Here is a 15881-nt window from a genome sequence, read left to right as displayed (position 1 = left end):
AACACTTTATTTTGCAAGAAATTCCAGAACATTCCTCATTTTGAAGAAATTGATGTAAAACAAACACAACATACACTATCAAAAAGTCGAACAAAACAAAACGCAGGAGGCAGCGAGTAAAAGTGAAATATGGCTAAAATGGGAAGGGATTCCCTTCAAGACCTTGCTCTTTTCCGTTTTTGCGTTCTCGTTTTTCGCTCCCCTCCTTCCCAGAGCCATAACTTTTTTATTTTTCCGTCAATATGGCCATGTGAGGGCTTGTTTTTTGCGGGACAAGTTGCACTTTTGAATGACATCATCGGTTTTAGCATGTCGTGTACTAGAAAACGGAAAAAAAATTCCAAGTGTGGTGAAATTGCAAAAAAAGTGCAATCCGATACTTGTTTTTTGCTTGGCTTTTTTGCTAGGTTCACTAAATGCTAAAACTAACCAGCCATTTTGATTCTCCAGGTCATTGAGTTCATAGACACCACACATGACTAGGTTACGTTTTATCTAAGTAGTAAAAAAAATTCAAAATTTTGCTAAAAAAAAAAAAAAAAAATTGCACAATTTTCCAATACCCGTAGCGTCTCCATTTTTCGTGATCTGGGGTCAGGTGAGGGCTTGTTTGCGTGCCAAGCTGGCATTTTTATCGCCCCTTATTGCATTTTAATGCAATGTCGTGGCGACGAAAAAAACGTACTTCTGGCGTTTCTAATTTTTTTCTCACTTCGCTGTTTAGCGATCAGGTTAATGCTTTTCGGGCGATTCTGAACTTGGCGATACCAAATATGTGTATGTTTTGATTTTTTTTGTTTTATTTTGAATGGGGCGAAGGGGGTGATTTAAACTTTTATATATTTATTTTTTTCATTTTTTATTTTTATTTTTTTTACTTTTGCCATGCTTCAATAGCCTCCATGGGAGGCTAGAAGCTGGTATAGCCTGATCGTCTCTGCTACATAGCAGCAATCATCAGATCGCTCCTATGTAGCTGAAGTACAGGCTTGCTATGAGCGCCGACCACAGCAACCATAGAGGTCTCAAGCAGACCCTGGTTGCTATGCCGACGCATCGCCAACCCCCGATCATGTGACGAGGTCACGATGCGCTCATTTCCGGCCCAATAGCCGGAAGCGCCGGTTAAATGCCGCGGACAGCGTTTGACAGCAGCATTTAACTAGTTAATAGCGGCGGGTGAATCGCGATTCCACCCGTCGCTATTGCGGGCACATGTCAGCTGTTCAAAACAGCTGACATGTCTTGGCTTTGATGCGGGCTCACCGCCACAGCCCGCATCAAAGCGGGGGTACCGACCACCGCAGTAATAATACGGCGGAGGTTGGTAAGGGTATTATGTTGTAGGGTTGGAAAGGGTTAGTGTGTGTCAGCTACCACACTTCTGTGTATTCAGTGTAAAAAGGGCCTTTCACCAAAATGTTTCATGTTGAGCTGTACCCCTGATGTAATAGTGACCGGCCGCAGAGCGAAATAACACATTTGTTATTAGATTTCGTGCCTTTGTTGTGTTTTTAGCAAAGTATTAGGCACCTAATTAGTTAAATCCAAGTGGGTGTTACTAGATACTTTTCACTAGGTGGCATATACTTCTCCCTGTATGAGTTATCTGAAAACTTTTGTTAGGGCCAAGTGGGTGTTAACTCATTAGGTGCCAATACTTTGCTAATATCTTTGCAACAGAGACTAAATTAAATGGGAAAAAAAGTTTTATTTCTGCTCTGCAGTCATTATTCTATCCTGTGTCCAGTTTAACAAAGTTTGGTGAAAGGTCCTTTTTAAGGACTTCTGCAGTTAGTGGAAACATTTTTCGCTGACAGAGAACCAAGGTTGATTATATGGCGGAAAGAGGATGGTCTTCACATTCAATCAGACAGAACAGTTGATATTGGACTGATCCCGATTTACAACCTGTATTGTAGTATACAGCTGTTGTTACAGTTCTGCCGAAATCTCCCAATATTCTTTGTTTTTTTTAGGTAAATTTCAGGCAACGGAAAGCTGAAAAAGTGCTAGCAAACATTGTCTAATATTCTTTTTTCAGTCAGCTGCACCATTTATATTTTTTAAAGGTACAGTTGTGTGAAAGTGTTTGCCTCCTTCCTGATTTTCTATTCTTTTGCATGTTTGTCACATTTAAGTGTTTCAGATCACCAAACAAATGTTTTTAAATGAAGGTCTTTATTATTAAAGGAAAAAGAAATCCAAACCTACAGGGCCCTGTGTGAAAAAGTGATTGCCCCCTAAACCTAAAAACTGGTTGGGCCACCCTTGATCAGTCAAGCGTTTGCGATAACTGGCAATGAATCTTTTACAACATTCTAGAGGAATTTTAGCCCACTCATCTTTGAGAATTGTTATAATTCAGCCACATTGGAGGGACTTCAAGCATAATCTGCCTTTAAGGTCATGCCACCGCATCTCGATTGCATTAAGGTCAGAACTAGGCCACTCCAAAGTCTTAATTTTGTTTTTCTTAAGCCATTCAGAGGTGGACTTGGTGTGTTTTGGATCATTGTCCTGCTGCATAACCCAAGTGCTCTTCAGCTTGAGGTCACAAACAGATGGCTGGACATTCTCCTTCAAGCTTGGTAGACGGCAAAATTCATGGTTCCATTTACCACAGCAAGTCTTCTAAGTCATGAATTGGCAAAAGAGCCCCAGACCATCCCACTATCACCACCTTATTTTACTGTTAGTATGATGTTCCTTTTCTGAAATGCTGTTATTTCTACACCAGATGTAATGGAACATATGCTTTTGTCAGTCCACAGAGTATTCTCCCAAAAGTCTTGGGGATCATCAATATGTTTTCTGGCAAAACGTACATGTGCCTTTTTATATATATAATTTTTTTTTTACTGCTCAGTGATTTTCATCTTGGAACTCCATGTAAGCCATTTTTGCCCAGTCGCTTTCTTATGGTGGAGTCATGAACACTGACCTTAACTGAGGCGTACAGTTCTTTGGCTGTTGTGGGGTCTTTTGTAACGTCTTGGATGAGTCCATCGCTGCACTCTTGGGGTATTTTTGGTCAGCCGGCTACTCCTGGTGAAGGTTCACCACTGTTCCATGTTTTCACCTTTTGTGGATAATGGCTCTCACAATGGTTTGCTGGAGTCCATAAGCTTTAGAAATGGCTTTATAACCTTTTCCAGATTGATAGATCTCAATTCCTTTGTTTCTCATTTGTTCCAGAATTTCTTAGATAGTGACATGTCTAGCTTTTGAGGATTCTTTGGTCTACTTCATTTTGTCAGGCAGGTTCTATATAAGTGATTTCTTGTTTGAGAACAGATGTGGCAGTAATCAGGCCTGTGCGTGGCTAGGGAATTTTAACCACAGGTAATTTATATTTTAAGGTAGGGGCGTGCGCAATCACTTTTTCACACAGGGCTCTATTGGTTTGGAATTCTTTTTCCCTTAATAAGACACTCAGTACAGGAAGAAGCTGCAGCGCCGGGAGAAGCAGGGACCGTGCTGGGAGTAGGTGAGTATAATTACACAGCCCCCGCTCCCCCTCCCCTGCCGACCCCCGGGTATGACTCGAGTATAAGCCGAGAGGGGGACTTTCAGCCCTAAAAAATGGTCTGAAAATCTCGGCTTATACTCGAGTATATACGGTAAATGCTTATTTTTTCCTTCCACATTCCAAAAATTACTGTGAAGAACCTGAAGGGTTAATAAACTTCTTGAAAGTGGTTTTGAGTATCTTGAGTACAGTTTTTAGAATGGTGTCACGTTTGGGTATTTTCTGTCATATAGGCCCCTCATTTCAAATGAGGTGGTCCCTAAAAAAAAAGTTTTGCAAAATTTGTTGTAAAAATGATAAATCGCTTGTCAACTTTTAACCCTTAACTTCCTAGCAAAAAAAAAGTTTCAAAATTGTGCTGATGTAGAGTAGGCATGTGGGAAATGTTATGATTGATCAATGACTGACTTAAGGGCATAAAAATTTTGAAAACTGCAAAATTTTTGCCAAATTTCCATTTTTTCCCAAATAGATGCAAGTCATATCAAAACTTTTACCACTTTCATAAAGTACAATATGTCATCAGAATGATGTGTCTCAGAATCAGAGGGATTCATTGAAGGGTTCCAGAGTTATAACCTCATAAAACAGGATTTTTTTGTTGCTTACCGTAAAATCTGTTTCTCGGAGCCTTCATTGGGGGACACAGGAACCATGGGGTGTATGCTGCCGCCACTAGGAGGTGGACACTATACACAAAAAAAGTTAGCTCCTCCGCTGCAGTGTACACCCCACCAACTGGCATTATGAACTTCAGTTAGTGAGAAAGCAGGAGAAAAACAGTAAGGTTGAAATAACGTAACCACAAACATGGGAACTGTAAACATGAGAACAGTCCAAGAACACAGAACAACAGAAACTGAATTATATGGGAGGATGCTGTGTCCCCCAAAGAAGGCTCAGAGAAACAGGATTTTTTGGTTGCTTACCGTAAAATCTGTTTTCTCTATCGCCTCATTGGGGGACACAGGAACCATGGGATGTCCCAAAGCAGTCCCTGGGGTGGGAAAAACAGACTTCCATCAGGTCAGAGGACTCACCACTTCCGCCTGCAAAATCCTTCTGCCTAAGCTGGCGTCCGCCGAAGCGTAGGTATGGACCTTGTAAAGTTTGGCGAACGTGTGGATGGAAGACCAGGTTGCCGCTTTGCAAAGCTGTAGGGCGGAAGTCCTGTGGTGCACCGCCCAGGAGGCGCCGACTGCCCGGGTAGAGTGAGCCTTAATCCCGGGAGGGGGCGCTCTGTTCTTGACCCGGTAAGCCTCCAAAATTGCCGTTCTGATCCTTGGAAGCCGGCAGGCCTCTTCGCGTGCCATCAGGAATGCCGAAAAGATAATCCGTCTTCCGGAAAGAGGCCGTTCTAGCCAGATAGATTCTCACCGCCTTGACAAGGTCCAGCTTGTTCAACGATCACTCCAGAGGATGAGTCGGAGCTGAACAAAAGTAAGTTAGAATGATGTCCTTGTTGAGGTGGAAACCACCTTAGGAAGGAAGGCGGAGGCCTCAGGACCATCTTGTCCTGGTGGATAACCAGGCAAGGAGGTCGGCAAGAAAGGGCCCCCAACTCGGAAACACGCCGGATAGAGGTGATGGCCACAAGAAAAGCCACATTCCAGGATAGGTTCAGTGATAATTTATTGTTGAACCTCAACATCGCTATGCTACTGTGGTGAATACAATAAATTATCCCTTTTTTGCATTTGAAAACTCCAAAGTTTGGGTAAGGGTGTTTTTTATGAACCTATGATTTAACTGCATACTATCCAGGTTCAGCCTGCACCTATCGTTCTTGATCAGAGTGCACGCCATTTCATTACCTTCCAGGATAGAACTGACAAGGAGACCTCCCTGAGAGGAAGAGAATGGAGAGCGCTGAAACCTGGCCCTTTAGGGCAGGGGTCCCCAACTCCAGTCCTCAAGGCCCACCAACAGGTCATGTTTTCAGGATTTCCTTAGTCTTGCCCAGGTAATAATTGCATCACCTGTGCAATGCAAAGGAAATCCTGAAAACATGACCTGTTGGTGGGCCTTGAGGACTGGAGTTGGGGACCCCTGCTTTAGGGAACTAAGGGCAAGGCCCGCATCCAGTACTACCTGAAGGAAGGCCAAAATGGAAAGAAGGGAAAAGGACAGGTGAAACGTGTTTGGACTCGCACCAATGGAAGTAAGCCTTCCAGGTATGATAGTAGATCCTGGAAGACGAAGGCTTCCTTGCCTGGATCATAGTGTGAATCACTCGATCTAAAAGGCCGGAAGCTCATATAACTGCGGTCTCAACAGCCACACCGTTAAACTGAGCGACCGAGAATTCGGGTGGCAGATTGGACCCTGAGACAGCAGATCGGGTCTGTCTGGAAGCCACCAGGGAGCGTCTGCAAGAAGATTGAGGATCTCTGCAAACCAAGATCTCCTGGGCCAATCCGGATGACCGGCACCAATTCCGCCTTGATCTTTTTCAACAGCTTGGGAAGCAAGGGCAGGGGTGGAAACAGGGGAGCACAAACTGCGACCAAGGAATGGCCAGAGCGTCGATGCCCACTGCGAGAGGATCGCGGAACCTGGAGACGAACCGAGGGATCTTCCTGTTGATTCGGGATGCCGTGAGGTCCGCATCCGGAATCCCCCATCGAAGACAAATCTGATGGAAGACCTCTTGATGCAAGGACCATTCCCCTGCCGCGAGACCCTCGCAGTTGAGGAAGTCGGCAGCCAATTGTCCACGCCGGGGATATGCACCGCGGATATCACCATGACCGTTGCCTCTGCCCAAAGGAGGATCTTGGATACCTCGGCCGTGGCCAGAGAACTCAGAGCCCCCCTGGTGGTTGACATAGTCATGGCCAAAAGTATTAACACCCCTGCAATTCTGTCAGATAATACTCAGTTTCTTCCTGAAAATGATTGCAATCACAAATTCTTTGGTATTATCTTCATTTAATTTGTCTTAAATGAAAAACCACAAAAAGAATTGTCCTAAAGCCAAATTGGATATAATTCCACACCAAACATAAACGGGGTGGACAAAAGTATTCACACTGTTCGAAAAATCATGTGATGCTTCCATAATTTGTGTAATTAACAGCACCTGTAACTTACCTGTGGCACCTAACAGGTGTTGGCAATAACTAAATCACACTTGCAGCCAGTTGACATGGATTAAAGTTGACTCAACCTCTGTCCTGTGTCCTTGTGTGTACCACATTGAGCATGGAGAAAAGAAAGAAGACCAAAGAACTGTCTGAGGACTTGAGAAACCAAATTGTGAGGAAGCATGAGCAATCTCAAGGCTACAAGTCCATCTGCAAAGACCTGAATGTTCATGTGTCTACCGTGTGCAGTGTCATCAAGAAGTTTAAAGCCCATGGCACTGTGGCTAACCTCCCTAGATGTGGATGGAAAAGAAAAATTGTTAAGAGATTTCAACGCAAGATTGTGCGAATGTTGGATAAAGAACCTCGACTAACATCCAAACAAGTTTAAGCTGCCCTGCAGTCCGAGGGTACAACAGTGTCAACCCGTACTATCCGTCAGCATCTGAATGAAAAGGGACTGTATGGTAGGAGACCCAGGAAGACCCCTCTTCTTACCCCGAGACATAAAAAAGTCAGGCTGGAGTTTGCCAAAACTTACCTGAAAAAGCCTAAAACGTTTTGGAAGAATGTTCTCTGGTCAGATGAGACAAAAGTAGAGCTTTTTGGGCAAAGGCATCAACATAGAGTTTACAGGAGAAAAAAAGAGGCATTCAAAGAAAAGAACACGGTCCCTACAGTCAAACATGGCGGAGGTTCCCTGATGTTTTGGGGTTGCTTTGCTGCCTCTGGCACTGGACTGCTTGACCATGTGCATGGCATTATGAAGTCTGAAGACTACCGACACATTTTGCAGCATAATGTAGGGCCCAGTGTGAGAAAGCTGGGTCTCCCTCAGAGGTCATGGGTCTTCCAGCAGGACAATGACCCAAAACACACTTCAAAAAGCACTAGAAAATGGTTTGAGAGAAAGCACTGGAGACTTCTAAGGTGACCAGCAATGAGTTCAGACCTGAATCCCATAGAACACCTGTGGAGAGATCTAAAAATGGCAGTTTGGAGAAGGCACCCTTCAAATATCAGGGACCTGGAGCAGTTTGCCAAAGAAGAATGGTCTAAAATTCCAGCAGAGCATTGTAAGAAACTCATTGATGGTTACCGGAAGCGGTTGGTCGCAGTTATTTGGGCTAAAGGTTGTGCAACCAAGTATTAGGCTGAGGGTGCCAATACTTTTGTCTGGCCCATTTTTGGAGTTTTGTGTGAACTGATCAATGTTTTGCTTTTTGCTTCATTCTCTTTTGTGTTTTTTCATTTAAGACAACTTAAATGAAGATAATAATACCAAAGAATTTGTGATTGCAATCATTTTCAGGAAGAAACTGAGTATTATCTGACAGAATTGCAGGGGTGTTAATACTTTTGGCCATGACTGTATGCCACTGGTATGGCATTATCCGTCTGGATTTGAATTGGCAGACCCCTGAGAATCCTTTTCCAGTGAAGAAGAGATAGAAAGATGGCTCGAATCTCAAGGACATTGATCGGCAGAGATGACTCCTGCACCGACCAACGACCCTGAACAGTCAGGTGAGGAACCACCGCACCCCAGCCGAGCAGGCTGGCGTCTGTTGTCACCACCTGCCAGTAAACTGGAAGGAAGGACCTGCCCTGGGAGATGAGAGGTGACGTCAGCCACCAGTTGAGGGACCGTTTGACCCGGGGAGAAAGCTGAATAGGACAATCCAGAGAGAAGACAGACCTGTCCCACTGTGATAGAATAGCCTGTGAAGAGGTCTTGAGTGAAATTGAAGGGAATCGCTTCCAATGTTGCAACCATCCTCCCCAGAACCTTCATGGCCGATCGGAAGGAGGGAAGCCGAGGACCCTGGAGCAAGCGAACTTCCCGACGAAGGATGATCTCTTGTCTTCGGGAAGGAAGACTCTGGTCTAACGAGTGTCAAAGAGCATGTCCAGAAAAACGAGCCGCTGATAAGGAACAAGGCAGGACTTCTTCCTGTTGACAAGCCACCCGAAACGGGCTAGAGTGTCGAGGACGATTGGCAGACTTTCGTGAGCCTGAGAAAAGGACGGAGCCTTGATGAGGATGTCGTCGAGGTATGGATAAAGTACCAGGCCCCTGACCTTCAAGATGGCTATCAGCGCTGCTATGATCTTCGTGAAAACCCTGGGAGCAGTTGCGAGACCGAACGGCAGGGTTACGAACTGAAAATGCTCCTGATGTACTGCAAAAAAGCAGGAATCTGTGGTGTCCCAGGGACATGGCGATAGGCATCCTGGATATCTATGGAACACAGAAATTCCTGAGCCTCCATGGAAGCAATTACTGAACGAAGGGATTCCATCCTGAAGTGTCTCAGACGAACCCTCTTGTTCAGCAATTTGAGGTCCAGAATGGGACAAACCTTGCCCTCTTTTTTCGGTACCACAAAAAGATTTGAATAGAGTCCTGTGAACGGTTCTTTCTCTGGGACGGGAACGATTACCCCGGATTTGAGGAGGGTAGCGATGGCTGTAGAGAAACCCGGGACTAGAGAGGGGTCTCTTGGAGGTCAGGATTCAAAGAAACAATCCCAGGGCCGTGAAATTAATTCTATTTTGCATCCTGAGGATACAACTTCCCTGACCCATGCATCCTCTACTGAGGAGATCCAGACGTCCCTGAAGAGAAGACGGCCGCCCAGCCTGGGAAGTGGGCTGGGGTCTAGTCATGAGTCATGCCAAGGTGGATCGTCCAGTCCTAGACCTGGAGGATCTACCTTGGGAGTAGCAGGGACGCCAGGCAGGATTGGGTCTGAAGGATACCTTCTTCTCTTGACGGGCCTGTGGCCTCTGCTGTTGGGAAAAGGAATCTGACACCGCGAAGTGGCGAAAGGGCCGAAAAGACCGAAATTGCCGCATAAGGGGAGGCCGGTGAGGTTTGGACTGGGGGAGAAGGGAACTTGTGCCGGGATTATTAAGGCAATCTTGCCTTGCGCAGGCGTGTACTACGGAGGACAGAGAATGAACTTCAATCCAATATTGCAGCCAGCATGCAGCCAGCGGGTAAGGAAAGGGTGAATCAAACACCCAAAAACCCCGCCTCCATGGCTGAAGATTGTTCCCTCCAAATTCAGGTGACAGTGTCCCTTTAAGAAGAATGAGACGTCCAGGGAACTGTGATGGACGTCCTCGTCTCAGCAACCGACAGGCTCTAGTGGGGGAGTGGGTGGGGGACGGAGCTAGGACCGGTCTTCTAAGCACGTTTGTGTGCTAGGGTCTTGGTCCTGCTGTCGGATCTATGAGTATACGGGGTGGCAGTACACGCCGTACTCATAGTCCATATTGTGGGATTACAGTTGTGACTGTTCACACTATCCCTCTGGAAAACTTGAAAGAAAACGACGCACATTGAGGTAGAAATGGGTCTAATGAAAGACCCGTGTCCACCTCCTACTGACACTGAGCTAAACTGAAGTTCATATTGCTAGTTGGTGGGGTGTACACTGCAGAGGAGGAGCTAACTTATTTGTGCATAGTGGCAGCCTCCTAGTGGCAGCAGCATACACCCCATGGTTCCTGTGTCCCACAATGAGGCAATAGAGAAATTGATACTGGTCAGAATTGTATAAATTGGCCTGGTTAGGTAGGTAAAAAGAGGCTTCTGGGTGAATGAGTAAACATACTACTGGACATGTGAGCTTTTAATAATCATCTATTTGAAACTGAAGCAGCATGCAAAAAAACGGATCCATGTCTGCAAAACGTTTTTGGCGATGTGAACATGCCTAACTTTGTGCTGTGTGTTATTTCAGGGTAATAGGTTAACTCCAGAAGGAAAAAAGAACTCACCCCATTCGAATAGAAATAAGACAATCAGCCTGGAAGCATCTGTGCAAAATCCAAGTGTGGATGGATAAGTGTGGTGGAGTATAAAAAGTAGGATATTTTTACTAATCTCAGACAACACGACTTCAACATGCTGCTGCAGTTTACATAGTGTAATGAATACTGCTGGCATCAAATTAGGTTGTCAATCAGCCTAAACGGACATGGATTTTAGGTGGTTAGAGGATCCGGTCCCGAAGAGCCATTGCCAAAATGTAGGCACCTCAAAGACCTTTTTTAGCGTAGGATACATTCATCAAGACTAACATTATTCATGCCTGTTTTGATGAGGCCACATGCTGGAGTCACACACTATTGATTCATATAAAGGAGCATGGCCTCTTAATTGATCAAGATGGTCGGATAAGTGGCATGCACTTTACCTCAAGTCTTACACAAGTCCCTGTGACATATCCAGTGCCATCACTCGTCATAAACTTCACAAGCAGCTTCCGCCATGCCCCCATCCCCGCTCTGCCCACTGAGAGATGGCAAAAATGGCATGACAATGCCAAGTGTCACAAAATGTTAGCACAACCTCAAGTTGTGCCAAAGTTTTGTGACTTTTCAAAACTTTCTATGCTAGAATACTGCGGTAAAAACGTTCATGAATCAGGCACATAATGTCTACCGCCAGCTTTCTGCACAGTATTGTTTTTATCGGCACATTTTTTGGAAACATTACCATTGGTGAAATAGTTTCCCAATTTGCAGCTTTTTTCCTTTGCTTTTTGTAAAACATACAATTAATCTGTTCCTGCATTGTGTGAAAAAATTTTATGGAATAATAAGTTCTATAGTTTGTTTGCTGGATATGACTTTGGATTAGGGCAGCACGGTGGCGCAGTGGTTAGCACAGCAGCCTTGCAGCGCTGGAGTCCTGGGTTCAAGCCTCACTAAGGACAACATCTGCAAAGAGTTTGTATGTTATCTCCGTGTTTGCATGGGTTTCCTCCGGGCACTCCGGTTTCCTCCCACATTCCAAAGACATACTGACAGGGAATTTAGATTGTGAGCCACAATGGGGACAGCAATGATAATGTGTGTAAAGCGCTGTGGAATATGTTAGCGCTATATAAAAATAAAGATTATTATTTGGATTGAGTTTTATAGTGTGAAAAGTGCCTCACTGGGACAGGATCCAGTGGTAACAAGAGCTGAATTCTCCTGTGTTTTCCTTATTGATGCAAAATAAATAACAAATGCAACATTTTCTAGACTTTTTTTTTTTATTCGCAAATGTGTCAGTCTTTTAGAAATATCAAACAAGTGATTTAAAGTATCTAAAACATACATCCGAGACACAAACTATTGCTTCTCCAATAAGTCCTTCCTGCTAGATCTATAAATAAAACCTATAGCTTACATGGGTGTAAAAGAATATACACCACAGCAGTGCCACATAGAGGGCCAAATTATTCAGGATAGGGGGTGGTAATATAAAGAAACAATTACTAAATACTGTTGGGGTTTGCGTTCTAAAAGTTTTGTAATTGCAAGATCATACTGAGAAAGCAAATACAAAATCACAACTATTCTGTTGGCCTCCAATGAAACCTTGCAGAGAATTAATATAAAAAATAACATGTTCTACATTTGACATATACAATATATACACTTATTATATGCACAATTAAATTAGGGCTAAATTTGTTTAAACAACATTATAAATAACTTGCAGCTAGATATTCTACACTCAGTGTGGCAAGGAAGAAAATCTGGTTCTGCTGTATGGGTCAGTGTGAATCCCCTGGAACAAAAGCACTCATTGCATGACGGTAACACACAGGTTCGACTTAGGAGTGCAAACTACGAACTGTTCGGAGCAAACAAGCCTCATTTGTAGGAAAACAGATTCAAAAGCAAATGACCCATGTAAGTTACAAATCATACTGTTATAAACCACCAATTTTTGCCTTTAAAAATGGATTCCAAAGCAAATTTGATGTATTTATACCAGTGGATGCTAAGCATATGGTGCAGTGTCTACATGTTAACTTCAGTATTGTGTGCAAAGCAATAAAACAAAGCAAACCTGAACTGTAAACCTGTGATCGTCTAAGTAAAAATCTGCAACACACAAATCTTCAATAGCAATTACACATTGCAAACACCAGCCGGCCTGTTTTTTTGGCTTAAAAAGGCAAAGCATTTAATATATAAAAAATTACGACATTTTAGCAAATAGAACTATAAAAGGAAACAGTTTCTGTGGATTGAGAATGTCAATAAATGGTCTTCACAGGAATGAAACGAAGATGCCCACAAAGCCTTATGAAATAATGCAATTTTTGCCTTTGTGTCCCTTCTTCTTTTTGGGTTTAGTGGTCCTTTGGCCAAAATGACTACTGGATAGTGCAGACGTGGGACTAGGCAAGTCATCTGTAAAATACTGATATCTTTGTGGTCGTGGCTGAGGAATAGGCTGTCCAAGAAAGTATCCCTCCTCTTCAGAGTCAGAGGAGGATGAGGAACAAGTTGAACACCAAGAGTCATCATCTTCACCATAAAGACCAAAAAACTTATCCATGATTTGGCTTTGCAATCCATAGTCTGGCGCAGCATTTGCATACTGTCCAAAAAGTTCACTGTTTTGAATGTATGCCTGAAGCTCTTGAGGAGATTTGTTCTGAAAGACTCTGTCATAATCCTCTGAAGTGTAACATCTAGGTTTCTCTCGTGATGATAGTTTTTGGTCTGCTGCAAGATGAAGTGCATTTTCAGAGCGAGATTTTCTGCTTTTCCTACGCCGATGATGATGACGTGGCCTCTCATTCCGTTGCTCAAAATTATATACCCTTCTCCGACTTCTCTCACTCATCGGAGGCTGCCTGATTTCAACGCTGCCGTAATCTCCATTATCAATTACATCATCTGAAAATTTGACTTGTGGTCTTGTCTGCGACTTTGACCTTCTTAGGGCAGACATTTGAACAGGTTTTTCTTCTGCAAGTGGCTTTTCCTGGCAAATTTCCAAGCTTAGACTTTTTAAAGATTCAGAACTCCTGTTCAACATAGAAGAATTAAGAGTTCCCATGTTGCTCATTTTCTCACAATCCCTTGTGTCCAATTCTTGAAAATTTGGATAAGAGAAGTGTGAAGGGCGTGGTTTACCTTCTCCATCAATGGAAGCTCCTAAGGAAAGGAAAATCTGTTAGTCCAAGAAGTAATTGCACTATATAAATTTGCACATCACCCTCAGTCCACAAAGTGAAAATTCTTTGAAGGGAACCCATCCAGCTGGCTTTTAGACCCCACAGTGATTACTTCCTCATACCCTTAGGGTACCGTCACACTATACGATTTACCTAAGATCACGACCAGCGATACGACCTGGCCGTGATCGTAGGTAAATCGTAGTGTGGTCGCTGGGGAGCTGTCACACAGACAGCTCTCCAGCGACCAACGATCCCGAGGTCCCCGGGTAACCAGGGTAAACATCGGGTTACTAAGCGCAGGACCGCGCTTAGTAACCCGATGTTTACCCTGGTTACAAGCGTAAAACTAAAAAAAAACAAACAGCACATACTTACATTCTGGTGTCCGTCAGGTCCCATGCCGTCTGCTTCCCGCACTCACTGACTGCCGGCCGTAAAGTGAAAGTGAAAGCACAGCTGCTGTGCTCTGCTTTCACTTTACGGCCGGCAGTCACAGTGCGGGAAGCAGACGGCAAGGGACCTGACGGACACCAGAATGTAAGTATGTGCTGTTTGTTTTTTTTTAGTTTTACGCTTGTAACCAGGGTAAACATCGGGTTACTAAGCGCAGGGCCGCGCTTAGTAACCCGATGTTTACCCTGGTTACAAGCGAACGCATCGCTGGATCGCATCGCTAGATCGGTGTCACACACACAGATCTAGCGATGACAGCGGGAGATCCAGCGATGAAACAAAGTTCCAAACGATCTGCTACGACGTACGATTCTCAGCAGGATCCCTGCTGCGTGTCAGACACCGCGATATCGTAACGATATCGCTGGAACGTCACGAATCGTACCGTCGTAGCGATCAAAATGGCAGTGTGTGACGGTACCCTTAGATCTGTGTCACAGTTGTCTTGCAGTCAAATTATTATGCAGCTCATAAGTACAGGGGAACGACCTGCACTTACAGCCTTTCGCCCACTCTCCATCCTGCCAGTGATTGAAGGTCACTCTTCTCCAACCTGCTCCCCCAGCTAACATCCTACATAGACACAGACATTCCCAAGGGAGACGAATACGAAGTAACATCCTGATGAAGTAACATCCTGATAGCATTGCAAAGGCCGGACTACCTATTTGTGTATGCGTCACCTTCAGGAATTATGGCGCCTGTGTGAGTTATCAGCCTCTGCGATCTGCTTCCAAGCCTCAAATCTCGTACAGGCGCAATCATTTACGAATTCCAAGATAGCGGAGACACAAACTTAACACTGTAAAGTATATGTAATAATTACTTCTATACCATTAGATGATGTTACTTTGGAGTTTAAAAACCTGCTGATAATTTCTCTTTAACAGCACAAAATCATGATTCAAGATATAAAAAATACATAAAGACATACAATCAAGATGACAACATTTTGATTCATTGAATTATTTTAAAACTCAATTGTCCAGTTAGGGTACCATCACACAGTGGCACTTTGATCGCTAGGACGGCACGATCCGTGACGTTCCAGCGATATCGTTACGATCTCGCTGTGTCTGACACGCTACTGCGATCAGGGACCCCGCTGAGAATCGTACGTCGTAGCAGATCGTTTGAAACTTTCTTTCGTCGCTGGATCTCCCGCTGACATCGCTGAATCGGCGTGTGTGACGCCGATTCAGCGATGTTTTCACTGGTAACCAGAGTAAACATCGGGTTACTAAGCGCAGGGCCGTGCTTAGTAACCCGATGTTTACCCTGGTTACCAGCGTAAACGTAAAAAGACAAACACTACATACTTACCTTCCGTGTCTGTCCTCCGGCCCTGTGCTTCTCTGCACTGGCTGTGAGCGCCGGCCAGCCGGAAAGTACAGCGGTGACGTCACCGCTCTGCTTTACGGCTGACCGGCGCTGACAGTGCAGAGGAAAGCACTGCGTCGGAGGACAGACACGGAAGGTAAGTATGTAGTGTTTGGTTTTTTTTTACATTTACGCTGGTAACCAGGGTAAACATCGGGTTACTAAGCGCGGCCCTGCGCTTAGTAAACCGATGTTTACCCTGGTTACCAGGGGACTTTGGGATCGTTGGTCGCTGGAGAGCTGTCTATGTGACAGCTCTCCAGCGACCAAACAGCGACGCTGCAGCGATCGACATCGTTGTCGTATCGCTGCAGCGTCGTTTCAGTGTGACCGTACCCTTACTCTACTTGGAGAAAACTGAAATCGCTTTCAGCTTTTAGTTTGTTAGTTTAGTTTATAGTGTAACATCATTAACCAAAATCTTTACACATGAAGTATAAAATGACA

At 44.4% G+C, this 15881-nt stretch overlaps 1 protein-coding gene across 2 annotated transcripts in view; it reads right to left on the bottom strand.

The window, feature by feature from the left end:
• Positions 1–11677: 11677 nt before the first annotated feature.
• The window catches only part of PRICKLE1 (prickle planar cell polarity protein 1), a 149938-nt gene continuing 145734 nt past the window's right edge, over positions 11678–15881 (bottom strand). For both annotated transcript variants that reach the window (XM_069764745.1, XM_069764746.1), the window contains one exon: positions 11678–13578. In XM_069764745.1, coding sequence (XP_069620846.1) covers positions 12716–13578 — 863 coding nt within the window. In that variant the 3' untranslated portion in view covers positions 11678–12715. The remainder of the gene's footprint in view (positions 13579–15881) is intronic.

This window comes from Ranitomeya imitator, chromosome 4, assembly GCF_032444005.1.
Source record: "Ranitomeya imitator isolate aRanImi1 chromosome 4, aRanImi1.pri, whole genome shotgun sequence".
NCBI lineage: Eukaryota > Metazoa > Chordata > Amphibia > Anura > Dendrobatidae > Ranitomeya > Ranitomeya imitator.
The sequence above is the reverse complement of the archived record's forward strand: the minus strand, read 5'-3'. Positions and strand labels throughout refer to the sequence as shown.